The sequence below is a fragment of the Puntigrus tetrazona genome, chromosome 11 (assembly GCF_018831695.1).
Source record: "Puntigrus tetrazona isolate hp1 chromosome 11, ASM1883169v1, whole genome shotgun sequence".
In the NCBI taxonomy this organism is placed as follows: Eukaryota; Metazoa; Chordata; class Actinopteri; order Cypriniformes; family Cyprinidae; genus Puntigrus; species Puntigrus tetrazona.
In genome coordinates this window covers 20768719-20795351 of record NC_056709.1, presented here as the reverse complement: position 1 = coordinate 20795351, position 26633 = coordinate 20768719, and the positions used below count along the sequence as shown (strand labels likewise).

Here is a 26633-nt window from a genome sequence, read left to right as displayed (position 1 = left end):
CTAAAGTGGTCAGACCTTACCTTTATTAGAAGGGGTGTGCCAATACGTTTATCAATCTGCTAGTGTACCTTTTTTACGTTTAAAGTTCTCCCAAAAATGATGACTGCTTGAAAAATTATATATGCTTATAAAGAAAATATATTCAAGCTGCACTTGACTTGTTTTTCTGACGTCAGGACTTTGCAGAAACCTAAGTATTTTTGCAGTTTCGTCTGTTTGGGATGTAAATTTTCCCCTCTTAAAAGCTCGATGAAAATTACATTTCTCATTGCAACTAATGTATTTAATTGATGTTGTAAAAAAAAAAAAAGTCTATACCTCCCTCTAGTGGACTGTATTAGTACCCTTTTTATTATAATGGAGATGATGCTAAACCTGTCTGTATAATATAACTACTACAGAGAAGCAAGTATTATATTCATTGGGAAAAAAAAACATCTCGTAATTTTCTCACAGAGAGTGCCATGGCAGTAATAACTATGGTTTATTTATGATGTTTCTCAGCCTAATTTGGCTTATATATCTACCAGAAGAGACTATTAATTCTGTCCATTCATAAACCTTTTTCTCCTGAGGCTTCCTTTGTGATTTGCGAAATACTCAAAGTACAATACAGCATAACATCTTCAAACAAGGAAGTTTTTACTTCTATACAATAAATAACTACTTCAAAAAGTAAATTGTGAAGGAATATATTCTGCAAGAGAAGGTTTGGCATGGAACAGTCAATAAAAATCTCCAGTATGTATATACGATCATTTTGAGGCCCATGAGAAAGTTTACATTAAGGCAAACAATCAGTGCACAGGCATGTATAAACCTCTCATGCGCACACACACACACACAAACAAAATGGTTTTAACACATTCTCAGACACACACACAAAAACAAACAAAATGGTTTTAACACATTCACACACACAAACAAACTTTATACAGCCAATTGATCGGGGTCCAAATCAAACAACCTAGCATGACATAAATAGTATACCTATTGCTTCAACAAACATTTCCAGCTGTGACAGCAAAAAAAAAAAAAAAAAAAAAAAAAAAAAAATCACAGAAAACAAAAACAGGGATCATGTGGATGAAAACAGAACTAAGTTTTTACTTAAATATGGTGACCCATAGGCCAGTGACAAAGCTGAAAATAGCAAAAGGCATACTAAAGCCAAACGCAAAGACAGGAACAATAGTGTTTGCCCTTCATATTCCCTTTGTCACAGTCTTTCGTGGTTGGTGGCATGCTATGATGATGAATGAGGTCCACACTGTAACTTCAGTGTCTTAGATGAGTTCATGGAATAAGAAAAGGCCTTGAGTTTCAAAGGGCTTCTCATTGGTACTGTCTATAGTCTCCGAATGATGAAGCAGGCATGGGAGCGGGTTCTTCTGCAAACTGTGGGCCTGTAGAAAAATAAAAAAGATGGTAGTTTCTCTGTTTTGATTGAAATAGTACTTATGACTATTCGCATTTGTTTAACGCAGTTTCAGAGGATGATTTGCACACTTACCAGTTGGAAACTGTGCCGAGGCGAACCTTGTGAGCAGAATTCCTGCACCTTCTATTAATGCAAGCAGTACACCTCCCATTGCAGCAGAGCCAACCATGGCCAATGGCCCATCTGTGTTGAGACAAAACGTTTATACCACACACACAAACACAGGTTTTTTTTAAGAGAAAAAAAAGAAGAAATTTTTTTAATTTATAAACTAGCCTGATTTGGCACCTAACTCACAACACCATGCCATTAGACACATTGCTTTGGGATTTGACTTACTTCTGGCTGCTAAAATGGCTCCTGTCATGGCTCCACTTGTGATTGAGTTCCAGGGGTCTTCTTTGCCCCTCATCTTGACCAGCCCACAATCAATCATGGAGAAGAGGCCACCCCATACAGCAAAACTTCCTGATAATCATGAACATTTTACAAACATTTGTATTTTGTAATATCTTTTAAAGTAAAGCAAATATGTATGCTGCAAACAATGTAAGAAAAATAATAAATAGAACTTTAATGGTTCAGGGTCTGCAAGATTTTTTTTTAATTCATGTTTATATGTCAAGGATGCATGAAAACAATAAGTAAATACACATAAAACATTATAAAAAGGTAAAAAAAAAAAAAAGATTACAAATAAAGGTTTCATATAAATAAATGCATCTTCATTCATCAAAAAAAGTGTCACAGTTTCTTCAAAAATATTAACAAGCACAACTGTTTCCAACATTCAAAAGAAGAAAGGTTTTCGACTACCAAATCATAACATAATGATTTCTGATGGATCATGTGACACTAAAAGACTAAACTAAAGGCTGCTTAAAATATTCAAGAAAAACATTATTTGAAAAAATTTTATATTTTCACAGTATTACTATTTTTACAGTATTTTGTACAAATAAGTACAGTTTGGCTTTGAAAAACGTTCTTGGAAAAAAAAAAAAGAAATTCCCCAGAGTGTGGCTGCATACGAAAACGTATGAGGCAATGACTTTGCGGGCAGCGTTTTTTTTTATGCACCTCACAAAACTTTGGACAGGCTTCTGAGGCAGCGTAACGGTTTAATGATTTAAAACAAAATAGAATGAGTTTTGATAACCAAATTATTTAATTACTATTACACTAATTGCTCACTAGAAATAGCATTAAAGGTTAAATAGTTAAATCGGAAAATACACATTTACATACAAACTGACTACAGATAACAACTTAGATGCCATCTTTATTTTTTAGTTCAACCATCATAGAACGCAATGCGCAGGATTGCGGGATATTAAAGGCAGTGAAGAATACATCTATGCTGCATTCAAAAACAAAAAACTAAAAAAAAAATCAGTTGAAGAAATCTCATGAGAGAGGAAGCGAAGCTAACTTTGGATACTTCATATCTTGGAATATGTCCTACGAAAGCAGCATTTTTTTCAGTTTTTGAATGCAGTCCGTATCACTCTGCAACCATGTGGCAATCATGTGATAGATAACATCTGAACTTTACATTACCTCCTAGTTGTGGAGCTCTGGTTCTTATGGCTGTCAAGCTACCCTTCATTCTGTGATTCATTCCCTAAAGAGGAAAAAAAAAACCATCATATTGCAGCCAAGAAGTACCACACACAGTTATCAAACAAAACAGCATTACTGCATCAGCAGCCTGAATCACTCACAGAAGGAGAGTTTCTAAAGCCTTTGACGGCCTGAAAGATCCCACCACCTATGGCTCCCATGGTGAAGGCACCCCCACAGTCGTCCACTATCCTCCAGGGGCTACGAAAACAGGTCATGATGAGGATAACGACAATAGTACATAAAAAGCTGTCCTACTATCAACGCTAGCAAAAAAATATTCATAGTCTTGAACAATAACAAGGCATTACCGTTGTTTTGAAACCATGTTTAGCGGATATATATGCGCATGCTTTCACTTTTTACTTCTAGCCGGTTGGTCTTCAGACCCCACTGACCATATGTTAATAGATAATTATTTATTCTGTTTTTTTTTCTTTAATTTACAAAACATTTAAACAAACAATATTGTTATTGTTACAAATTATAAAACAAAATCAACTGTTCACAGATGCCGGCAGAACAAGGTCATGTGCTTGACTGACAGCATGAAGCCTTCACTGAAGGACATCGCGTTCAGCAGCGATCATCAAACCGACCCTTTCACGATAATTCAAGCATCAAACGGCCTGACACTTAATAAGACCGCATAAATACCAAAGAGCATTCTAACATTTATACCAGAAAAAATATAAACAGTTAAATTGTATAAACCAATAAGCGGTGTGAGTCTGTCAGCTCACCATGGCTCCCTCGCGTACTCCTCCATTTTGTTCTTTTCCTGTTCGCACTGACGCAATCAACCACGTGCTGTTGCTGCGGGTGACGTCAAGTTATTCTCGTGTTCTTTTTCTGTCTCTTTCTTTGTGGTCGCTGTATAGAGGACCCCTCTAGTGGCATTTCCACGACTGTAACCATTGACACAGTGAGAGCTTAAGCAGTGCTCCCCAAAATGTGTAAACTCCTTCTGGTCCAGAGGCTAAAATGGCCCCCACACATTGTTTTCACTAGGGATTAAAGTAGGTCTATGCTGTAGAAAATAGGCGTAATTGTGCCTTTAAATTTGGCAATTGCTTGTTTTGTCTTATATTTGAGATTATATAACAAAAACTTTTTTATATTTTAGCTTTATATTAAGATGGATGAAGTACCGGCTAATAAAACGGAGCGTGTCCTTTACTATAGTAAAGCTTTTTTGATGGGCTTAGAGCAGATAGATCAACATATAAATTAATAGATAGTTCTGCATTAAAACATAACTCAAGAGTCTCTCTCTCTCTCTCTCTCTCTCTCTCTCTCTCTCTCTCTCTCTCTCTCTCTCTCTCTCTCTCTCTCTCTCTCTCTCTCTCTCTCTCTCTCTCTCTCTCTCATGCTGCCTTTAAGTCATTGCTCTGAGTCCGACAGGCTGCTGGATGTTTCCATTATTAGGAAGGGGAAAGGAATGAGATGCAGACTGAGCCTGCATTGAGAAATTACCAAATATAGACATTTCAACAGTGCTGAGGGTTAGTTTGGGGCAATCAAAATATAAACTAGCTTGCTTTGATTCCAATCAAACTCTGAAGGGCTCTGAGAATGATAAACAGACCTTTGCAATCCAGCAGTTACAAAGTTAATCCAGGCAGTAATTGATGCATTTCAATAAGCATCTGCTATAAATTTGAAGAGTATAATTCTACAATAAATTATTTTTACATTTAACCTGTGACCCAGTTGGATTTAATTTGCAGTTTTAACTCACAAGTGTCTTTAACGATAAAAAAGTGTGTTCCTTTGTCCTTTAGCCTTCATGTATAGTTCCTTATTCTAGTGAACAAATGAGCCAAGCAGAACTACGTGACATTTGCAACAAACAATGCATTAGATCACTGACCTTTCCATGCCCAAGGAACTCATTGTAGCTCTGGAAGCGTGCTAAGCCCTTTATTAGGATCTGTGTGATCATGTGAAGAGTGGTTCACTAACACTAGAATCATTCATTCTATCTATGGTTCTGATCTAGACACTAATACATTTACTGTGTTTTTATGTCCTCAGAAAATGACTAGGAAACAAAAAACATCAATTCAGTTACTTAGTATTGTTTTAGATTATAAAACTCTGGATGACTATGGAATAACCATTATTTACTCACTCCATCATTTACTCATTACAAAACTGGGGTTTTTTTTTATCAGTGGAGCATACAAATAAAAATAACATATTTTTGTTATTGGGAGGAGTAACCTTTTAAGGAGTTTGTCTTGATGGTTTACATCAGTGTTAACTACAACTAAAACTAGTTTCAGGTATGAAATAAAACTAAAATAAATGAAAACGATGAAACACACATGAAGGCTTATGATGTTTTTCTAAAAACAACCTGAAAATAATAAAGTAAAATCACATGAACATGTCTGTTTGTTAGACCAATCATATCTTTATCTGTCAGATTCGTCCAAAACACCAAATTTTATTTTCTAAATAACACACATTGAATTACTCAGATTTCCCACATTGAAACCTGAAAAAAGATTTGTGAATTTATGTTCGATACTGCTTATTTTCAGGAAGCACACATATAGCCTTCACTGGATGTGCTCTTGAAGAGACTTTCATACAAGCATGAAAATATATTGTCTTCAAAGCATGTACATTAATCTTTTTTGTGCAGAGATCGCTTCCATTCCAAAGTAAATACTCACAACATTTTAAGTTTTTTTGATAAGTTACAAATGAATGGTAAAAATTACAATTGACAGTGATCAACATTTATATACTCAATGGATTACACACGTTTAAGGATCAAAATAAATATTGCATGTTTAGGCAGTCATATTCACATAGATCTGATTATCAGCTTTCTCTTGAATGTTAATCCTGTTTTCTTTCACACACAATCATTCAAAGCAAGGTATTTAAAAAATCTGTAGTACCATGGAAACTACACCTTTATTTGTGTTTACAATCCCACCTTTATTCCCTGATCAGCAAGAGATTTTAGTATAAAGATTTCCAAACCAAAAATAACTAGGATAAAATCTAGACAATCTTACACAGTTTAATTCATTCAGCTCTAAAAAGATCTAATTATACTGCAGAAACAAACATCTTCTCAACATCCACACATACTCTTCCAAACGCACACTAGTAAATCTGTCATATGAAATAATTCATTTAGTGCAAATGACAAGCAAGGCATCAACTCCTCAGTTCCATAGGCCACTGAAGCCTCTGAGCACCCATGACTGCTCAACACTTTTATTTCCTTCTATCGTCCAGTGTATTTTGTACAAAGACTTCTGGGTAGAACCTGTGCATTTGATTACATACAAATCCTTGCATGTCTTCCGTACTATAGGGCAGCAGTAAGACTCTGTATGGAAGATTCTGAGTAATGATCTTCTCAAGGTCTGTGAGATGTCTGTCCTTTCATTCCTGTCTTTGTCTTCACCCATAAATACCTCTCTGCATTGCTGGATTATTGCAAGAGCTTTGGCAATTCAACCTGTGACAAAATGATCAATGGTGAGTTAAAATGTTCAACGTTTTCTCAGGGAAAAAGCTCTGAATATGAGACCCAGTGAATCAATAGGAATGTCTCAGAATAATTCCAAAAAAAGTAACTTGCAATATTGTAGATTTATATCTGCATTAATTATTTCCTACCTTTTTGAGCTGTTTAATATTGCTGCCTCTAATGGAAGCCAGAAGTTGGTCCCTCGAGTTTTGAGCTCCCCCTCTTCCACCACTCCTATCGTCTAGCTTTCTTCGTGACACAGGCGTCAGGGAGTTCTTCAGGAAATCTCCGTCTAGCATTGGAGGCGGAGGCGGTGGTGGTCCTCCAGGTGGTGGTGGTGGAGGAGGTGGTCCACCACCAAGCCCACTGACCCTTTTCTTATGAGTCAACTTGGGTGACGGGGCAGGTGACGGTATGGGAGAAGGTATAGGAGACGGCCTGGGTGAAGCTCTCGGGGAGCCTTTACCAAAGCCAGGTTTTGGAACTTCTAATGAGTCTTTCTTGTCCCCAGTGCCTTGGGCTTGAGCCTGCTTCTGTTCCTGCAGCCGCTTTTGCCGCTGACGGTCCATATTGCGACTCAGAATATTGGTCATGGTCATACGAGGACCAGCTAACTCAAAATGGTAGCCCAGTTTCAGAAGAGCTGTGTTTTCTTTCAAGATTTTGGTCATCTCCATCTCAGACTTTCCTCCGATGATGTGACGCTGGTTGTGGAAGCGTAACTCGGTGAGTGTGGAGTTGTGTTGGAGGGCATGGATCAAGGCCATAATGCCTTTGCTTGTAAGAAGATTGGAGTCCAAATTGATGCTAGTGATGCTTTTGTTATTTAGCAAGGTCTCTGCAATAGCATAAGCCACATGGTCATCAGCTCGGCAGTTAGCCAAAGAAAACACTTTGATGTGTGTGTTGTTTTTCAGGGCCTCTGCAAACTGTAAAAGGGTTTTGGTTTTTATGACCTCAGAATTGTTCACGTTGAGTTCACTCATGCTTGGATCGTTGCGACGAACTCTTTCCAGATCTTCATCAAACATGCTGGTCGACTCATCCTCCTCTTCCTCCTCTTTTGTCTTACTTTTTGAAAGAGCATCTGAGATACAGTTTCCAATTTTCTCTTCCTTAATGGGTTCATGAACTTCGTTTATGATTTCATTTTGCTTCTGAACATCCCGTGTTCCCTTATCAATTACTGATTTTTCATTTAATTCTTGTGTCTTCCTCATAGCTATTTCGGGTTCTTTCTCTTTAGTTACTTCCAGCAAGGAGGTCTCTTTTACCTTTTCGCTTAACCTTCTTATTTTATTTTCTTCATTGTCTTTCTTCTCTTCCTTCGCTTTGTCTTCTAGAACCTGATTTTGCTTTTCCTCCAATCTGGATGAATAGCCTCTAGTTTTGTTTTCCTCTCTCTTCCTAATCTCTTCCTTTCTCTCCCTTTCCTTCTCTTCTTTCACCTTAATCCTAGAAATCATCTCCTTTGCTCTACTTTCCCCAGATTCCCTTTTCCAACTGTCTTCCTTTCTATTTTTCTCCTTACTATCCTCCTTCTTCTCCTGAAGCTTGGATATTAATTCTCTGGTTTTGCTGCTACTACTTTCTCTCATCTCTTTTCTATCTTTGAATTTACTCCCATCATTTTGATCCTTCACCTCTACTTTCTTCTCACTCTCCTCATCCTTTCTAGAAAGGGCAGATGGCCCAAATTTGTCATCTTTGCTGCCCTCTGTGACTCTGCGGTTTCTGTCCTCCGTTCTGCCATCACGTTTAGAGAAGGATGAGGTGGAGGAGGTTCTCTGAAGTCCTTCATCTTTGCTGTCAGATGCAGAGGTATTCTTCTCTTGGCTCAGTCCCATCTTACGCAGGTACTCTTGCTTCCGGCTCTCCTTCTTCGGTTCCCCCTGAGGATCAAACACAAATAAATTATGGACAAACGAGGAGACATGCCACAAATGTTACATATATCTTTTTGTTTTAGAGGAGCTAAGTGGAGGAAATGCCAGTGGCTTAAGCCTACATATCAATATTAAAATGTTCAAATGAAGCCAGTGCTTCAACCCAGATGGTTAAACACAATCTGTAGTGCGTGAACACTGGATGTTTACACTATGCACAGCCGGTTGTTTTACAGTGACGATGTTAACTTGCACAGAGGCTGAGTGTTTGATTTGTGAGCCACATGTTTTGCACTGGAAAGCTCCTGCCTTGGCATACTTATCCTTAAAAGGCAGTGAGCAAAGGAGCAATCAACCAAGGAACTTCAACGGGCCAAAATTTCAAGAGACTTTTAACATCCAATGCTAGATTTGTCTTGTTTGTGATAAAAACTAGGCCTAAACACTTATACCCACAACTTTTACAGTAAGCTAATTTGTAAAAGTTGTACAAATATGAGATGACAACAAAGATGCAAAAATAAGCCTTTCGCTAAAGACATATAAGGGTCATAAAATGATGCAAGTAGGTTGCATCCATGCTGAAAACATGTCAACACCATAACAACTGGAAGCCAAGTTACACTATTTATTCATTTACTTATTTTACAATGGTGTACTAAGCATGTTGATTTAAACTCAAGCATCCACATTATTATAGGCTAGATGAACTTTTACCTCAGTCGACAGGTTTCTCTGGAAGCGGGATCTGAATTCATCGGTCTGGCCGCTCAGTTGTGAATCCTTTTTAACTGGCGCGGTTGTTTTTAAATCCGTTTGGTCCACAACGATTAGGTCACTAGGATCTGGATCGGGAACGACGGAAACCTCCTTCTGCAGCTCCTCCATTTCTTCGGGCGACAGGTTTGACAGTAAACTGTCGAGGTCCGGGTCCTCGCTCACCTGTCGCCCGGTTTTCGTGAGTCCCCTCACTTTCCTCCGGGACATAGTCGCGTTCAGCAACGACACGGAATGATGTAGAATTTGCTAAAGATATTCTAGGGATTTTCACTTATTTCTCCCGTTTGAGAAAAAAATATAGATATTTATAAGCAGTTAAAGTTTAAAATCAAGGAGTATTAAAGGAGACAAACTGAAGCCTTTCTGGAAACACAAGCAGCAGCGCCAGACGAGATGGAGTATCAGCGCAAGTTTGTGGTGCTCGGACATTCCTTGAAATCCATCGCGAGCTCATGCCCATATTTAGATGGGGGTACATAGTCCTTTAAAGGCAGTTGGGAAGGCTATGGTTTACTAAAACTCAAAAGCATCCCATAAACAAACTGATACTTCCTGGTCACTAAGGAAATCAGAATTCCTGGAGTACTGACAATATTTTTCCAGTGATGTTATAGAAAGATATTATAGAAATAGGTTGGATACTATAATAGTCTGCTATGTTATTCCAGGATGTGGTTCAATAGAATAGCCTATTCTATTCATAAATTTGAAGTGATAATATTTAATTCTCATTCACTAATAGAAGCAGGCCACACCACAAAATATGACTGTCATAATTAAAAAACTTCTTAACTATCAAATTCATGTTGGGCAAAAATAGGCAGCATTGAATAATGACAGGAGGTCAATGTTGATTTAAGGTACAGCAGTAATGGAGACAGCATGCAAAGTCAATTCTGTTTTTATTGTAAAAAGAGAATTATGCAATACTCCTTCAGTTAGACCTTTCTTATAGCATGATTAGTGCAAGTTCAAGCACTAGTAGCCTATTAATCGCCTTCCCCCCCCAAGTTGAAAATACCTGTTATTATTCCACATTGTAAAAATTCCTCTTTATATATCCTTTTGTTATTTGTACTTCACATTCCAAAGTGACAACTATAGTAGCATATGCTGTATATAGCAAAAACAACACTGTTAACTATACATTAAGTTAAATAACTAACAAGTTATTTAAACCATGGACAAAGCATCACAACTAATCTTACAAATGTGAGATGAGGAGGTAGCATAAATCATTTAATGTAAAAAAACAAAACAAAAAAAAAAAACACTTCAAATGTACCTTGTGAATTATTTTAAGCTGATACACAATTTATAATTATTTTCATTTATATTTAATTTATCATTAAAAAAATTGTCATTTATAATGAACTTTTAAATTGATTTATGATGGTCCACTCATGCTTATATGAATGGGGAAAATTGTAATTTCAATATGGTAGCAATGGAAGTTCTGGTTCACTGTGCAGTCAAATTTGCAGGCAAAAAATGGTCCATTGTCTGTTGTGAATAGTACTGTAATAAAGCACAGCTCACATAGAAGTTGCTTTCAAACCAAGAAGCTTTCCATTGGTCAACGCTGCAAATTGAAAATCTGCATTAGAAAATCTTATGCCCGCATGAGAAATTCCTGAATGCATGGATTCATACCAAAAATACTGCCTGCAAAAATTTGCTAAAGAATGATAAATATGACCAACAAATTTCACCATTGTGATCATTTTTTCAGAATATGGAGGGAAAACTAAAGGGACTGTTTAAACGTATCTTACTATATGTAACAAAAGAACGGAAATGACTGTGAAAGCTTTCTGAAACAAATGCAGACACCGAATGCACACATTTTTGTGATTCCCTTTACAACTGACCTAGGTAGCATGAGATACAACTAAAGACATGCAAATCTAAGGGGCATTAACAGTACTCAACCTCAAGCCAAATCTAAAGAGAGTTGACGACTTTTATATGCACAGAATGAAGTTTGGTTGGATGCTATGAAACATGAAATTTGTTCCTAATGTAAGTTCTCTCTTATTTACATACTGCATGTTAACTGGCCATAAAAACTACATTTCATGTCCACATGTTAGCTGTCTATAAGACATGAAAAGCGTAGAGCATGAATTAATGTTAATGATGCAAGTGACATGCTTGAATTAGTGGTCAAATAAATACATTTTGAACACACAAACTGGGAGAGACAGCTAAGCATGTCTATTACAGAATAAAGTGCAAATGACACAAGCTTCTTATTTGGCTGAACAGAGAATGACATCCTGGATGAGTCAGAACTAGCAGTCAGTCAGTCTTTTGCAGAAAAGTCACATTTAACAATCCATTTTGGAGAGTTGGACAAAACATAATGGCACATTTAAAGCAGTCTTCTGAGTCTGTGAGTTGCTGGATTAAAGTGGGAGGAGTCTCGCTGTTTAGTGACACATGAAAGCTGTACATCAAACAAGAAAACACTCCCGATGCGTGAGGCGATTCTGAGGTCAGTTCATGCTTCACTCCACAAATTAATCAAGAAATAAATAACATAAATCTCATCATACAAGGGATTCCGTACAAGCTTGGGCCCTCTTCATCACCCATTCTATGGGTTATCTTCTCCTTGCTGAGGGACCTCAGCTCTCTCAGTGCCCTGGGTACTGGGGAGGGGAATATGGCGGAGGAGCTAAAAAACAAAAAGAACACAGCTTAGAGAAAATCGTTATGATTGCCTGTGCTATTATATGTAAGTGAAGTGTTTTTTTAATACACTCCTAAAACGTAAGGTTGATATTGATGATATTGGTTCACATTCATGAAACCGCTCCAATGCACAAAAGGTTCTTTAAAGGATTCATTTACTTCCAGAGTCAAATTTCCTGATGATTCACTCACCCCCATGTCATATTGACCATTCACCATTACCAATTAACTTAATCAACTATAATGAAATCAACATTTGGTAAGACCATAATTTTTGCCCTAGGTGCACTTGAGTAGTTTTTCAGACAGGTTTACAGGTAGGTCTGTTAAAGCATCATTGAGACGTTGCCAAAGTTATTTTTAAATGAAGAAAAAAAGCCAGAACATTTTGGATGACACAGTGAGTAAATGACCAGAACATTTGTATTCTGGAAATTAATCCTTTAATGTGGAAAAGGGTTCTTCCTATTATTAAAATGTTTCTTATACTAAGAAAAAAAAAAACATTTTAAGATCTGTTCACTGAAAGCTTCTTTATGAACCCACAAAAAGCTATTCTATTGAATTACTGTGAAATCGCCTTTTGCTACCTTTGTTTTTAGCAGTTAAGTATGTGATCTCTGACATAGGCCATTTGAATACCTGCTTGACTGTATCCTGCGTCAGGAGGATTGGGAGGATAAGGACCCTGGGGCATCATAGGATAATGGTAGGGGACACCTGGATATTGCGGCACCATTGGATATCCAGGATAATCAGGATGTCCAATGGGTTTACCAGAGGCATCGTACATGTGCTCCACAGGATAGCTGGCCATTGGGATATGCTGGGCTAAAAAAATAATCGGAAATCATGTTAGTAGGTAATGATTTTCACCATTTGTAAGAAGTGCATGCAAACAAACTTTTTGAACATTAGACATGGTATTGCAATAGAAAGCCAGTGGTTTTGAAATTTATGTATGTAATGCGTTTAACAATACACTTTCGAAACAGCTTTTCAGAAATCACGACAATTCCTAATAAATTCATGCCTTCTAGATACATTTAGCAGATCAGAACAGGCCGATAATATAGTTACATGGTATGAACAAGTCGAGCAGTTGTGATTTTCTATCTAGACCTGGTTTCATAGACAAGGCTTATCCTAAGCCAGGACTAGGCCATAGTTCAATCAGGACATTGATGTAATTTTTATAAATATGCCTTAAAAAAAAGGCATTAGTGGTGTTACATGTTTTAAGATGAGGCAGTGTAAGTTTCTTTCAGCTGAAAAAGTTTTACATTTTAATTTAAGACTAGGCTCAAAACTTGTCTGTGAAAGCGGGGGCTAGTATATAATGTGAATGCACTGTATGCATATGGAAAAAAGTTGGACTGTTCAGCTTTACAAACAGAGCTGTGTGACACTTTACATTTTATATATTCAACTTCTAGTATATTGATGTAATATAAAAGAGTTTACTTTTTCCAACAATACAGACAATCAGACAAGTTTTGCTTGATATTACATCTAGCTTCACGTGAGTGTACTGTATATATCCAGGTAAGATTGGCTGAACCTACACGATATAGTTGTATATTATGCAATAACAACAACCCGACTCCAATTCAGGGTGGACTGTGAAGAGAATAAAGTTATTGCATTTACCTTCATAAGGGGTTCTGCCACGTTGCTGGCGGCGCTGGTACAGGTAACAACAGGAACACATGAAGCAACAGACCATGGTTGCTATAGCAGCCACAAAGAGCAGGATCGATGAAGCAATGCCAGCTATAGTGGAAGGGCTGAGAGAGGCAAGACAGAAAACTTTAATGATCCTATCCAACATATCTCACTTCTCTAAGAGCAACTGAAGGAAAAATTCCCTTTTAATAAAAGCGTCTGCTAAATGAATAAATGTAGGTCTAGCAAACTTTGCAGAACTTTGTTTATAACAGTCATTGTTTTGCTTCTCTTTAAAAACAAATTAGTTTAATTTATGTAGCAGTCTATGTGAGGTTGATGAGCCTCTCTAGGTCAATAATTTTGAATCTTGAAAGGTGTACCTGAGATGGAACAGCATGCAGCGCTTCTGTCCCGCCTCGGTGATCATCTTGAAGCCATCCAGGCAGCAGTAGCGGCGGTGACAGTTCCCACAGCAGAAAGTTATGAGCGGGCAGTCAAAACCATTGTGCCAGGTGCCATTTTTGTCCACATACCACAAGCAGTCCTCATTTGCACTCACTAACAGAAATAAAACACTGCTTGTTATAAATATCAAAATCCTAATAAATATTGCCAATATTAATCCTGCCAAATCCTATAAAACTCAGAAATTAGAGTTATAAAAGAAAAACTAAAATAAAAAATAATTGCAGGTTGGCCTACAAATGAACAGCAAAAAACTGGTTTCAATATAAATTTTAATATACTATTTGAGGTGCTGAAGCAGTCAATAATATAATATGCATTAATAAATAAAACATATTGTAATTTGTTATTACATAATAATTCGAATGTATACAGGCAAACACATTTAAATGTAAATACTGTATATTAACAATAACTTAGAGGGGCAATTAATGCACTATGAGCGCGTTCATTCATAAGTACGTTAATCATTAATTCACTATTATTTAATTCCGTAGGCGCTCGCTTAATTAGTCTAGCCCAAAATAACGACTTAAGTGCCGCTGAGAAAAATATGAGTTTTTAACAGAAATCGCATCTTTGTTTTTATCTTCAGCTTCAGTATCTTAAATGCAGCTCAGTTAACCACCTGCTTCAAGTTCTCAACTCTTGGATTAGGTTTCAGTCACTGGTTCTGACCTGCCTATACAGAATGCAGAAGAACAACAACCGCAGCCTCATGTGAACTTACAAATCTGAGGGGTTTGCGAGCTGTTGCTATAGAAATTACACATTCTGGTTTACAGCAACGGTAATTATAAGGCAGTTATATGTACAGATTAGCCAAGAGCTGTTACATGGCATCTGCATAATATAAGGTTTTTCTCGCTGGCGACGATAACACATTATAAACAGAAGTACATGTTTGCAGCAATGAGGCCTATGAAGAAACTACAATATCGTCTTACCCTGCCAGGCTGAGAAAATAATATAAAGGGCCGGTATAATGACGGCGTAGAAGGACATCCTGCTTCCAGTATACTTTTCGTTACACCCGTCAAAAACACCAGATCACATCTGCATCCTTTAAAAAAAGGCCTTAAAATTATACAATCTGCCACGTTTTGCAGATAGCGGAGCTCCGGATCAAGCGGCTTCGTGATCAACATGCGATCTGTGTGGAATGACACACCGCCCGTGACGCTACACGCCCGCACGACAAATCTCAAGTACCAGCCGCCTCACCGATCAAATAAATCAAACGCGTAAAATTGCGAGGGGAAATGATGGAGCTATGGATACGACCGCATACGCGCGGAATTTCTCAAGGAAAAAATGGAACCCGTGGGCTCCTGTAGCAGCGCGCCTCGGCCCCTCTGAATAGTTAGCATTTCTGGAGATAATAAATGCACCCTTTCACATTACATGAGGGTTATATTACAAGTAATGAAATATATTTGAGTTCGCAAGTTTACTAAATTATTGATTTAGTCAGTGTAAAAGAACCGGTATTAACAATTTTAAAATAAAATAAATCTATAAGTTCGAAGTCCGTATTTTCCTAATACGATTTAGTTGTAAAGATTTATATATATATATATATATATATATATATATATATATATATATATATATATATATATATATATATATATATATACATACACACACACACACACACATATATAAATCAAAATAGCTATCTGCATGTGCATAATCAAATCAGTTAAAAGTCGATGGCATTTTAGTTAAGTTTTTTTCTCCCAAACAAAATTTCCAAAAAACGTAATTTTACATGTACACACTTAAAATGTAGACCTCAACAGGCCTTTTATTATGAAATTCTCATACCTCAATGGAGACAATGCTGCTAATAAGATTGTAGGATCACTATGGTAATACTATATTACTCTTCATGCTCACTAAACAGTGTAGCCATAAAGATCATGCTTATTAAACCACATAATGACAAACAACATGGATAACTTTAATAAGGCCGCCAACAGTTCCAGCTTCTTTTCAAAGTGTAGATTCAGCATCTGTCAGAAGTCATTTTCCTTCCTCCCCAGAAAGATTTTGTAACCATCGTGATTTAGTAAAGTGAGAAGGTACAAATGGATAGATGATACTTTTAAATCATTTCTTTACTGTTACCAGTTTCTTTGCAACAACAAAAAAAAAACAAATCAATCATCATACTAGACAGGTCTGTTTTGACATCCGATTCAAATGCATCCACACAGTCCTGTCTGGGAGGCTAAGAAGCTGCTCCTCATGCCCTGCTCTTATAACATCCCAGGAATCAATGTCCATTCCTTCCCTTAATAAAACACAGGGAGAGGCACGTAAACCTTTAAGTCTTCTTTTGGGTTGTGGATCAAGAGCGTCGTCTGAAAGGCATTACGAGTCCACTTGAATGTTCAAGTTTGATGAAAAGATGACTGAGTGGTAAAGACGGAAACAAAGGACAAGGAGCCAATGTTGGGTGTGGGATACAGGTCATATACCGATGGACTGCAAGACTCTTCTCTCTACTTCATTCAAGTGGCTTGAAAACATGCTATAGCAAGGCTGCTGAGCAAACTGGGTAAGGAAATCTGTCAGGTACGCCTTTGGAAAAAAAACATAGAAAAACAAGAGCAATGAAGATATGAAGAAGTATGTCTACAGTAATACTTCAGAGACAATGGCAGATAATTTACCTGAAGGTCAATTTGATAAATGGGGTCCTTCAGAGCATCTGGATCCTCCTCATCATCATCCTCATAATAATCGTCATCTATAGGAAAACGACAATGATTGTTATATATTATTTGTAGTAAATACAAGTTGGTGGTGTATATGGAAAGTGTACTTTACTGTATTACTCATGTTTTTGTCATTTTGCTTTACTAATAAATCCCGACATTTAAAGAATGGCACATCTGCCCACCACAGAAACACTAAACTATTAAAACATTTTTGTTAATTAACAAACGAAAATACTAATATTTAAAGCAAAAAAAAAAACATTCCCTGAAGAAAAAAAACCCAAAAACAAACTAGTAAATAAATATAAGTATTTAATTGAATAGAAGTAACTGAAATTGGAACTGTATACACGTTAAATGTTTGATATTTTGCATCTTTAATATAACATGCACTAATTAACAAAAATAATTATTGATTTTACAAGTTGTCTTTGGACAAATTAGAGTGATTTAAGGTGATTTAACCTTAATGTATATCTATTTCACCCTGTCCAGTGACATCTGCCTTAAATGCTGCATTTATATGCAGATGTCACTCCCGAAACCTTGCAGCATGTTGGAAGTCACATCCTCTTAGCATTATTAAAAAAAAAAAAAAAGAAGAAGCTTATTTACATTCTAAAAGGATTAGCCTATTAAAAAAAGAAAAAAAAAAGAAAGAAAGAAAAAAAGTGTCAATCATTTTTATCAAGGTTCTCACAAATTTCTGTTATGTTCGATGAAGCTCTACACTGCACAATGAATCTCTTATTTATGCTGTGTTATACACTTTGTTATAATAAGAGACTCCAAAACATGCAGCACTGAACAAAACTGTCTTAAAGCTGTGCTTAAAGCATTCAAGAAATCAATAGAAAATGTCAGTGATAGGCTACATTGATCAGTGCTATAAAACACTGAAAATGTAAAACTGAATACAAACACAAACACACTCTGGAGCGTTTGAAAAACATGCTTTGCCAGTATCCTTTTGCTTTCATTTAGTTTACTTTAGCACTCCCATAAAACCGGCCCTGGATATTTAAAAGAAATATGTAACAAGTATTTCATATAGATAATTTTTTTTTGATTGATTCCATTTGATTGCCAGGGAATGTGTGAACTAATAAAATGTGTACTTTAATGTCACTCTGGATGCCAAATGCATGTGTGACCTTAGAATAATAGACCTAAACAACTGCAAATGTAACCCTTTTTTAGTACTATGGGTCTTCACCATATTTGTTGCAGGCAATGAGATCAGACAGTAGCTGTCCCGCTAATCCTTCATCCTCCTCATCATCATCCTCTTCATCTGCCACATCATCCCACATTCCACCAGAGTCTGTAAAACAAACGTTCTGAACTTAAGAATGTTCCACACTCCAATATCAAAGCTAATACTAGGGTTAAACAACTAAAACACACAAGTACCTTGGCTCCAATCTGCAGGATTTGCTCTATTTGCATTAGCCTCCACCACGGAAGACAGTTCATTGACGATGAGTTTAAAGATCTTTACTAGCAAAGGAATGTTGGTCCACCGCTGTGGGTCTGAGAGAAACAGTTCAGTCAGATATCTAAGACAATAACAATTATTAATCAATTATTTGTCAGTTTGGAGATTACTAACTTACTCTTGGCCGATTTCGAACGTGTGCAGATTCCCTCATCTGGGTTAAAAATTTCATCTCCTTTGACGACTATATCTTGGAGCCGTTTGTCGTTTGTATTCAAACCATGCTGGAGAAGTTTACACAAGGCAACAGCACTGTGGACATAGCCATTTCAGTGTTATTTGAAATGGAAGCTGTGCCATTTCTACAGACAAAATGCAGACGAGAATGGAAACCCTCACCTGACTTTGCCTTCGTACTGTCCATAAAACAGATGTTGGCGACTCATCCACTCAGCCATGACAAACTCTAGGGCAGGTTTCCCAGTGGGACCTGGAAGACTGCACAGGAATTCCAGCAGAGGCTCCAACTGGGAATGGACCAGGTGGGCGAAAACCATGATCAGGGACTGTAAAATAAAGAGCAAGAATGTATTTCACACCTCATTTGAGCCAGCAGCTACAGCAAAATTCAGACATATTTGTCGTACAAGAAAATGTTCAACATGCAAAGAGAAGCAAACAATTATTTTAAGTTCTTCTTCTTAGCTTATTAAGTGCTGTTTCTTTACCTGTGCTACATCACACATCTGCAGCTGATAAAAACCTGATGAAACATTTTTAACAAATAGTCTTTGCTGTGATTTTTTCATTTCCATTACCACAATGTTTCTGGTTCTGGAAAACACAATGTTAAATTTCCCTGATATTTCCAGATTTTCCATGACCATAAAAACCCTATTTACTTTATAACAAACACAAAAGTTTTCAAACTTGATAATGACTCCAAAATATAATAGAAGGACCTCTTTCACATTAGATACAAAAGGAACAAAATGCAAAAAAGAAAGAAAAATGACTAAAACGTTCTATAGTTTTGATTAAATAGAATGAAAATGTGAAAATTGCTGCATTAAACATTTAAAATTAACATTAACAGCGACAGCCCTAAAAATGCATTTTGTAAAAATATTTTGGTTCTCTCAAATGTTCCCACAGACACGCAGCACCCTCTTGTGGCCTCCAGTGCTCCAGTTTGAAAAGCCCATGGTATTAGTTTAGTACAGGCCCTGCGGTACCGTAAATAGGCCAAAAGTCCGGTATTAATTCAACCCTACCTGCATTACACTGAGGGTCTCAGCCTGCTGCATCTTGCTAAGAATAGCACGCAGTATTTGGTCCAGCTGGTCAGCCAATTGAGTGCCAGCCCGGGCAATGAGAGTGGACACCAGGCGACCTACAAAAGCAGCGGTGAACTCAGATGTGCGGGGGTCCAGCAGCTGACTGACAACCTGCATGACATACCACAGGCCACTGTGGCCTTGCTCATCTTGCCACTGGGCAATCTGCTCTAGTGCCACAGACACATAGGCCCTCAAGCATTCGCCACCATTCTGAAAAAAAAATAAATAATTAAATCAGTGATGATGATGATGATGATGATGATAGGAGTTTATAAGCTGACATGAGGACTCTGAAAAGACATATTGCATTTATTTCCGAGAAACTTTTACCTGCATTGTGGTGTTGTCATCTGTGCGGAGGGTACATTGGGCAACTGCAGGAAAAGCTTGGCACACAAGCATATCGGTCAATGGGGGTTTAGTGTTACGAACAACCGTAGTTAGGATATCTATGGATGTCTGTAACAACAAAAAATAGGCATTACTTACTGTATTCTGTAAGAAGTAGAAAGGATTGAGAAGTGTAACTTACAGCACAAAGGCCAGATGGGATTTTATCAGGAGGTGCCTGCATAATGCTAACAAGAGTAGGAATGAGGCGCATTTGCATGGGTCCTTGGCAGGCTTCAATCTGGGCAAGCTCCTTGAAGATGTCCTGCGCTAAAGACGCTACAACAGGATCTAACAAAAATGGAAAAGAGACCATAATAAGCCACAGGTAATCTTCTAAATTACAAAAGATAACTAACTGTTGACTTTAAAATGATCTCACCATTACTATACTTCAGGAAAATGGCAATAGTGAGTGGGCAGATCTTGTTTTCAGCACTTGTGGTGAAAGCCGGATCCACGGTACAAACAATACAGAGGGTCTCCATGACTAAAGTGAGAACTTCAGAGCTGAATTGAGCTGCGAGCTGCACCAGTCCTTCCAGGACACTGGGCAAGAACGGCTGCAGGACGTGAGTGCTCTCTGACAGCTTGAGCTGATCACAGTACCTGTGTAACAGATATAAAGAGAGATCACTATTTTTATGGAAATCATTTTATCAAGATTCTTTGATAACCAAAGAGTTAGCATTCATTTGAAACAGAAATCTTTATTCAGGTTTTTATAAGTAATATATTACATTACATATTTGGTTACACTTTATTTTGTGTCCTTGTTACAGTGTAATTGTACATTGAATAATATTAATTAAATACATGTATTCGCTATATGGTTAGGGTTAGACTTAGGGTTTCTTGCATGTATTTATGCGTAATTTATTGTATTTACTATTGTTATACCATGTAAAGTGTAAGAAGGACACCTTAAAATAAAGTGTTACCCATCATTTAGCTGGAGATATGCCAAATTAAGCCTTCAAAGAGAGTGTTTTTATTCCCGGTAAGCATTCAATTGTTCTGTAGCCCAGCTAAAATTGTGAAGAAAAAAAACTCCCTAATAATAATTTGGGGAATCTGAGTCCTACCCCCAGATGGCTCTCACAGCAGAGATGCGGACCGAGGGTGGCTGGCTCTCATGTAGACCACTCACAGTGGCCTGAAGAAACTGCTGTATGAGTTCTGGGGACATTGCTGCAGTAAAGCGACTGGCTGCCCATAAGGCCCGGCCCAAGAGGAATGGAGAGGCTGCTGGGGATTGAATAACATAGGGATCAGATGCTCAGGTTTACACTCAGGCCATATATAGATATAGGATCAAAATGAAAATCCAGAATAAGGTTACCTGGTAAATTGAGGTCGGCGAGAATGACATTGGCAAGGAATCCATGCATATCGAACTGCACACGACCGTTCTTTACATTCTCAGTGATGATGGTTTTGACTGAGCCCAGGGACAGCATGCAAGCCTCATGCACCTTCCACCTGCATATCCACAGAAAGAAACTTTTTTTGTCAGCCTAACCCATCAGACATAACATACTCAAATTAAGTACCATTACAGATAAAGTTTCAATATTTTAACAACACATTTGTGTGTTTCTCTGATATTGGCTAATGTCTCGCAACATGCAATTGTCCCTCACCGATCCCCATTCGAGAAACCCTGATGTAAAGCAACACACTGAAAACGGAAGAATAATTGTGAGGAAGGATGTTTTCTTCCTTTACCAGTGTTCACTGCCTGTGTTCTTGGCTTGTTCTGCCTCTTGAAGGTGCCGTGTTGCTGCTGCTGCTAAAGCAGCAGCGCTCTCATTCTGAAACTCGGCAGCAACAGCCTGATAAACAAAAAACAAAAAAAAATACATTAAATATAAAAGAGGGACAATATTTCAACATCTATAAACAAATACTCCGTGCTCTCACCAGCAACAGATCCTGTGCTGATATCCGGACCGAATAAGAGAATGTATCATCATCTTCATCCTCAACAAACTGCTGCGGATTGGCTGTCCATACTTTGATCTGTGAGATGGATTCAAATGTTATGATAAAAGCAATATATATAAAAAAAATACATATTACACCCCACCCACAAACCTGATCCTCCGTGATCTGCATGTAGAGGATAATGTAATATATGAGCTCTGGAAGAGCTTTCTTCACTGTGCTCTTGAACTTCTTGTTCTCCAGCAGTGTGTGGACAAACTCAAAGATGCTGAAGACAAGATTCTCAAAGCCAAGGACCTCACCTGTGACAATGACAGTAATTAAACAAAGCTCAATGCTTACTAACCCAATCTTAATAACTTTTATCACTTCTTGGAAGAATCTAGCCACATACCATCAGAGTCAACAGGATCATCTACTTCCTCTGTGTAGTTGACCTCAGTTCTCACATAAGTACATTCTTGGTTAAAAAAAATACTTCAATTTTTAACTGAAATTACTGACACTTGATAAAAACAACAGATAGGTCTGAGATATTAAAAAAATAGTTTACCCAAAAATGGAATTATGCTACCCTCAGACCTTCTAAAATGGAGAAGGCCATATTATGGATTATAAACTCATATTATAACTGAACAGTTATGATGTTAGTTGATGGACTATATTCAAGTAGATGTTTTTAATCAGCTGTTTGGACAGCACCCATTCACTGGAGTGGATTCACTGGTGTGCAAGTTATGTAATAACGTAAATTAAAGTAAATTTTCATTTTTGGGCAAACTTCTGCAATAATAACTATAGTTTAAACAAGTGGTAAAAGCTGTGAATGAATGAATGGATATAAAGAGGCGCTTTCTGTCAAGGTGTTCCATACAATAGGTAGAATCTGTTGCATGGAGGACACCATGGGTTTGGGAAAGTTCTTCACAAGAGCTGTTACTGCCTATGAAGGGAAAACAATTGATAATTACATTCACATCATGAGGGAAAAAATGTATTTTTCTGCACAATGCAACAGCTAATCACCTTTAGTACTTCCATCTTCAGGCCACTATCTGAAGTGGGTCCATCTGGAATCTGCAGCGCCTGTATGAAGGCCTCAGTGAACTGCTGCACCACCGGGAAGATCAAAGTGTTGGCAGCACCCTAAAATCAAACAATTGTTTTAAAATATCAGCATTTAATATTTATTGTAAAGGATTGGGTATTGTGAAGTCACAAATTCCACTGCATTCGCTCATTTTGGATCATTTATACAATGTGGCATTAAAAATGTTCTGTTTAAAACATTTAGATTGATGCTTTTTCCCCTGTTTTTAAAAGTTTCTTTAGTAACCAATGCTGCATTTATTTAGTGATAAAATTCAGAAGTTATTACTTCAGCCTTCACAGCCACCTTAAGAAATCATTCCAATATGCGTCGATGCTCAGAAAACATTAATTAGTAATAATGCTGGAAACAGTACTGCTGTTTTTTTATACCCTGATACATTTTATGATTAAGTGACATTTTAAATGTGTGTACAGTCCAAACTGAAGAACTTCACTGAAACTTTACCTTTGCTACTTCATCGATTGCACAGATGAGATTGGCACATGTGGTAAAGATCTCAACTGCTCTGGATCGAGTGCGAATACTGTAAACCTGCAACAGTAACAACACAACAGTTTTTGTCAGTAACATACTTTAAACATGACTGTCCCAAAAGCAAAGACTGTACTGTGTTCTGAGTGTGATACCTCTGCCATGGTAAAAATCTTGTACATTTGAGGTAAAATGACTGGTGCAACATCTGGCATCTGTACATCCGTCACCTCTCGGGTAAATTCTATGAAACACATGATCATTTGTTGCTTCGTAAAAGCGATAAACATTGTCACTTGTTGCTGTGAGGAAGAGGTCTAGATCAGGGTTCCTCAGATCTTACCCTGGAGGTCTAATGCACTGCAGAGTTTAGCTCCAACCCTGATAAATCTCAGAAAACCTGTGATTTTCTAATGATGCTGAAGACACTGATTAGCATGCTCAGGTGTGTTTGATTAGGGTTTGAGCGAAAATGTAGGAAAATGTATTTCCAAGTCCAGATTTGAGGATGATTGGTCTAAATGTTCAGAGTGATTACCTGTGAGGACCCTCATGGCGCCGTGTACAGCGTTAACATCGCCACTGGCCAGCATGTCCATGAGGAGTTTGAAGAGCCCAGGCCAAGCTTCAGGCCAGTCCCAGTGTGCAATAGCTGACAGGGCATAGGCCACGCTGGAGCGCACCTTACTGATGGCCTCCCGCAAGCCACTTGGGAGGAGCTCACGAATAGCAGCTTTAGCCTGAACATAAAGGGATATGCATAACAAATTACAACTCGGATAACGTCATATCCAAACATAAATGTGCAGTATTTACCCATTCAGTCGTCTCTGGGGGCCTGTATTTCTCTGACTGGGAGCACCAGTGTGTCTCAACATACTGCTTCAGAATGACAGAGGCCAACTACAAAAGACATATAGTGAACAGTTGAATTAAATATTACTGCAGTAACCAATTTTTAGTAATTTATGCTTTGATATCAAGTCTTACTTGGCGTATAGCAAGTGCTCCATGTGGGTCGACAGTGAGCTCTGCGAGATGAACTCCAAATTCTACAAAACAGGTTAAATAATATTACACAGCCAAGCCAAAAACAAACACTAGCAAATTAAAACTGTTTGCATATTATTATAGGTTTAGTTTAGAATCATAACCAACAATCAGTTTGACTAACAGTAAGTTAACAAGCTGAGACCACAAATGCATTAGAAGTCAAGTCTGACAAGTTCACAAAAAAAATTACTTCTAATGCATGCTTCATTCACAGCAACACATCACTGCCACATCTTTCATCATCCATGGATTTAGCTCAATAAGAGGCTGGTGGCCAAAAGACAATGTTACTGCTGACACCCAACACCCTGATAGTCTGAAAAAGAGGCCACAGCCAGCGACCCGCTGGGTTAAACTGACCAACTGATTTTCAAGGGCATTTCCACCTTTGAGTAGGCATTTTTTCTTTTTAAATACAAAAACATGTAGTGTACGGTCGGCGCACAACTGCTCAAAATATTTGAGGTCTTTAAATTTTATTTTTTTCCATTCAGCATGGATTCATTCAATTGATCAAAAGTTACAGTAAAGGCATTTATAAACGTTACAAAAGATTTCCATTCCAACTAAACGCTGTTCTTTTGAACTTTCTATTCATCAGAGAATCTTGGAAAAAAGTATCCTCAAAATCATAATTCAAACAAAATACAGCAAGTTTTTTTTTTTTTAGAAAATTAATAAAAGAACATACTTCAATATGAAGAGAATATATAAGACCTTTCATTGTTGTAGTCAAAACATATGGCTTTTGCAATGATGGACTCTTAAATGTACACATTTTATTTTTGGCCGAAGCTACTAAATCACATCTAGCCACACAAACAAGATTCTGCTCCTTTTCTCCCTAAAGATGATGAAACAGCCATAAACTCTAAGCAATATGTTAACTTTAAAAAATACTGGGTGATGTAACCTTGATGATAGTGGGTACTCAGACTTGGTATTATGGACACTCCAAACCGAAATCACAATCTCTGCTTTGCCATTGTAGTTTGAATCGTCGTGTTATTATTTCAATTCACATAAAAAAAGCGGAAAAAAAGGTAAAAACGTAACTTTTGTAAACCGTCTGTTAAAGAGGTAGCTCAATCCAAAAAAAGTGTAATCATCTACTCACCCTCGTGCTTAATAACTAGACACTTTAACTGAAAAAAGGATGCACTGAAAGTTATATTTACATTTTGAAGTTTTAGAACCACACGAGCATGAGTAGCGTTAAATGACAGAATTGTGTATTTTTTGAGGGGCGAACTATTCCTGAAACTTCCGCCGAAAACTATCTATTTTCACGAAAATGACGCGTATTTATCCAGAGTATATTGCCATCATGTGAGCGGACTTAAAAGTGAAACTGAATAGATTTACAGAGCCGAACTTCTCACTCAGGATCTTGACTTCTCAACAATCAAATGAAAATGCGGGAACATGTTGGATTCAGCTGCACATGCTTTTACCTCCCCAATTGTGTTGACAATATCCCCGCGACCAGATGAATGACAAACACAGTCGACAAGCGTCGTAAAACCAGCCACAGTTCACCCGAAACGAAAAAGCGTGTGTCCAGGAAGGCCCGCGTGTAAAAATCGGCACTTCACATGGTGTCATGCATGTTGTGGCAGCATCTCACGTCAGTTCTTACCCTCCGTCACTTCCAATACTTTAATGCGCTCCTCCGCCGCGGCACGCACTTCTTGCACCGGCGACAGAATGGCATTCAGCGCGTCTATAAGAGTCTCCTTCAGTCCTTTATCCACCTGGTCGAGAGTCGAAACCGGGCCGGGACCCGACGCGTTCATACCCGCCATATTTTCGCCAGTCTTGCCGAGGCTAACGGAGAGATGACCGGGGACCCGACGGAAGGATGCACAGCGCGCCAATGCACGTTTAGGGAGGGACTATGAAACGATGAAATGTTGCCATTCGTGAATCATTGGCGCTTTCTTGACCATAATGGCTCCATCCACAGGAATGGAGGTTGAACAGCTACACTGAACTGCCTTTTTCACTTTGTCGCCACCTGATGCTCAGACCTGTGCGTTTGCTTCGCGCTATAAACAGATATCGAGTTGCAAACAAATAAAGACAAGAAAGA

At 37.8% G+C, this 26633-nt stretch overlaps 4 protein-coding genes across 6 annotated transcripts; all 4 read right to left on the bottom strand.

Annotated features, from left to right (window-relative positions):
- Nucleotides 1-460: 460 nt before the first annotated feature.
- timm17a (translocase of inner mitochondrial membrane 17 homolog A (yeast)) lies at nt 461-3942 on the bottom strand. 2 transcript variants are annotated; one of them, XM_043252352.1, is made up of 6 exons: nt 3808-3942; nt 3166-3265; nt 3002-3065; nt 1781-1909; nt 1514-1624; nt 461-1406 (listed from the first exon to the last, which is right to left on the bottom strand). In XM_043252352.1, the coding sequence occupies exons 1-6, from the start codon at nt 3831-3833 to the stop codon at nt 1336-1338; spliced, it is 501 nt and encodes a 166-aa protein (XP_043108287.1). In that variant the 5' UTR covers nt 3834-3942; the 3' UTR covers nt 461-1335. The 2 variants fall into 2 exon arrangements, with proteins under 2 accessions (XP_043108287.1, XP_043108288.1); XM_043252353.1 differs by lacking the exon at nt 3808-3942 and adding an exon at nt 3779-3799.
- Nucleotides 3943-5461: 1519 nt separating this feature from the next.
- lmod1b (leiomodin 1b (smooth muscle)) lies at nt 5462-9735 on the bottom strand. Its single transcript, XM_043252467.1, has 3 exons — nt 9167-9735; nt 6713-8455; nt 5462-6551 (listed from the first exon to the last, which is right to left on the bottom strand). The coding sequence occupies exons 1-3, from the start codon at nt 9434-9436 to the stop codon at nt 6525-6527; spliced, it is 2040 nt and encodes a 679-aa protein (XP_043108402.1). The 5' UTR covers nt 9437-9735; the 3' UTR covers nt 5462-6524.
- A 379-nt stretch (nt 9736-10114) lies between these two features.
- On the bottom strand, nt 10115-15424 carry shisa4 (shisa family member 4). The gene is made up of 5 exons (XM_043252468.1): nt 15007-15424; nt 13975-14152; nt 13577-13713; nt 12569-12757; nt 10115-11909 (listed from the first exon to the last, which is right to left on the bottom strand). The coding sequence occupies exons 1-5, from the start codon at nt 15062-15064 to the stop codon at nt 11869-11871; spliced, it is 603 nt and encodes a 200-aa protein (XP_043108403.1). The 5' UTR covers nt 15065-15424; the 3' UTR covers nt 10115-11868.
- A 412-nt stretch (nt 15425-15836) lies between these two features.
- ipo9 (importin 9) lies at nt 15837-26469 on the bottom strand. Of its 2 annotated transcripts, none has more exons than XM_043251304.1 (24): nt 26181-26469; nt 24479-24540; nt 24305-24391; nt 24027-24228; nt 23644-23732; nt 23462-23548; nt 22930-23049; nt 22746-22846; nt 22298-22356; nt 22054-22205; nt 21880-21978; nt 21685-21791; nt 21299-21438; nt 21042-21201; nt 20339-20565; nt 20099-20247; nt 19897-20025; nt 19501-19776; nt 18626-18792; nt 18405-18538; nt 18202-18321; nt 18005-18112; nt 16741-16817; nt 15837-16648 (listed from the first exon to the last, which is right to left on the bottom strand). In XM_043251304.1, exons 1-24 carry the CDS (start codon nt 26344-26346, stop codon nt 16538-16540), a joined length of 3129 nt encoding a protein of 1042 aa, XP_043107239.1. In that variant the 5' UTR covers nt 26347-26469; the 3' UTR covers nt 15837-16537. The 2 variants fall into 2 exon arrangements, with proteins under 2 accessions (XP_043107239.1, XP_043107238.1); XM_043251303.1 differs by having other exon boundaries at nt 21042-21204; nt 26181-26468.
- Nucleotides 26470-26633: the final 164 nt, after the last annotated feature.

Excerpts from the sequence above, each read along its gene's own strand:
- shisa4 (XM_043252468.1), bottom strand. The coding sequence starts at position 15,064 with ATGTCCTTCTACGCCGTCATTATACCGGCCCTTTATATTATTTTCTCA. Across the intron at positions 14,153-15,006 it reads TATTTTCTCAGCCTGGCAGG|TGAGTGCAAATGAGGACTGC; the intron begins GTAAGACGATAT and ends TATTTCTGTTAG. Across the intron at positions 12,758-13,576 it reads TGGCAGAACCCCTTATGAAG|CCCAGCATATCCCAATGGCC; the intron begins GTAAATGCAATA and ends TTATTTTTTTAG.
- lmod1b (XM_043252467.1), bottom strand. The coding sequence starts at position 9,436 with ATGTCCCGGAGGAAAGTGAGGGGACTCACGAAAACCGGGCGACAGGTG. Across the intron at positions 8,456-9,166 it reads AGAGAAACCTGTCGACTGAG|GGGGAACCGAAGAAGGAGAG; the intron begins GTAAAAGTTCAT and ends TTTGATCCTCAG. Across the intron at positions 6,552-6,712 it reads ATATTAAACAGCTCAAAAAG|GTTGAATTGCCAAAGCTCTT; the intron begins GTAGGAAATAAT and ends ATTTTGTCACAG.
- timm17a (XM_043252352.1), bottom strand. The coding sequence starts at position 3,833 with ATGGAGGAGTACGCGAGGGAGCCATG. Across the intron at positions 3,066-3,165 it reads GCTTTAGAAACTCTCCTTCT|GGAATGAATCACAGAATGAA; the intron begins GTGAGTGATTCA and ends TTTCCTCTTTAG. Across the intron at positions 1,407-1,513 it reads CTCGGCACAGTTTCCAACTG|GCCCACAGTTTGCAGAAGAA; the intron begins GTAAGTGTGCAA and ends ATTTTTCTACAG.
- ipo9 (XM_043251303.1), bottom strand. The coding sequence starts at position 26,346 with ATGGCGGGTATGAACGCGTCGGGTCCCGGCCCGGTTTCGACTCTCGAC. Across the intron at positions 19,777-19,896 it reads ATGACAACACCACAATGCAG|AATGGTGGCGAATGCTTGAG; the intron begins GTAAAAGTTTCT and ends TTTTTTTTTCAG. Across the intron at positions 18,539-18,625 it reads CAGTACGAAGGCAAAGTCAG|TGCTGTTGCCTTGTGTAAAC; the intron begins GTGAGGGTTTCC and ends CTATGTCCACAG.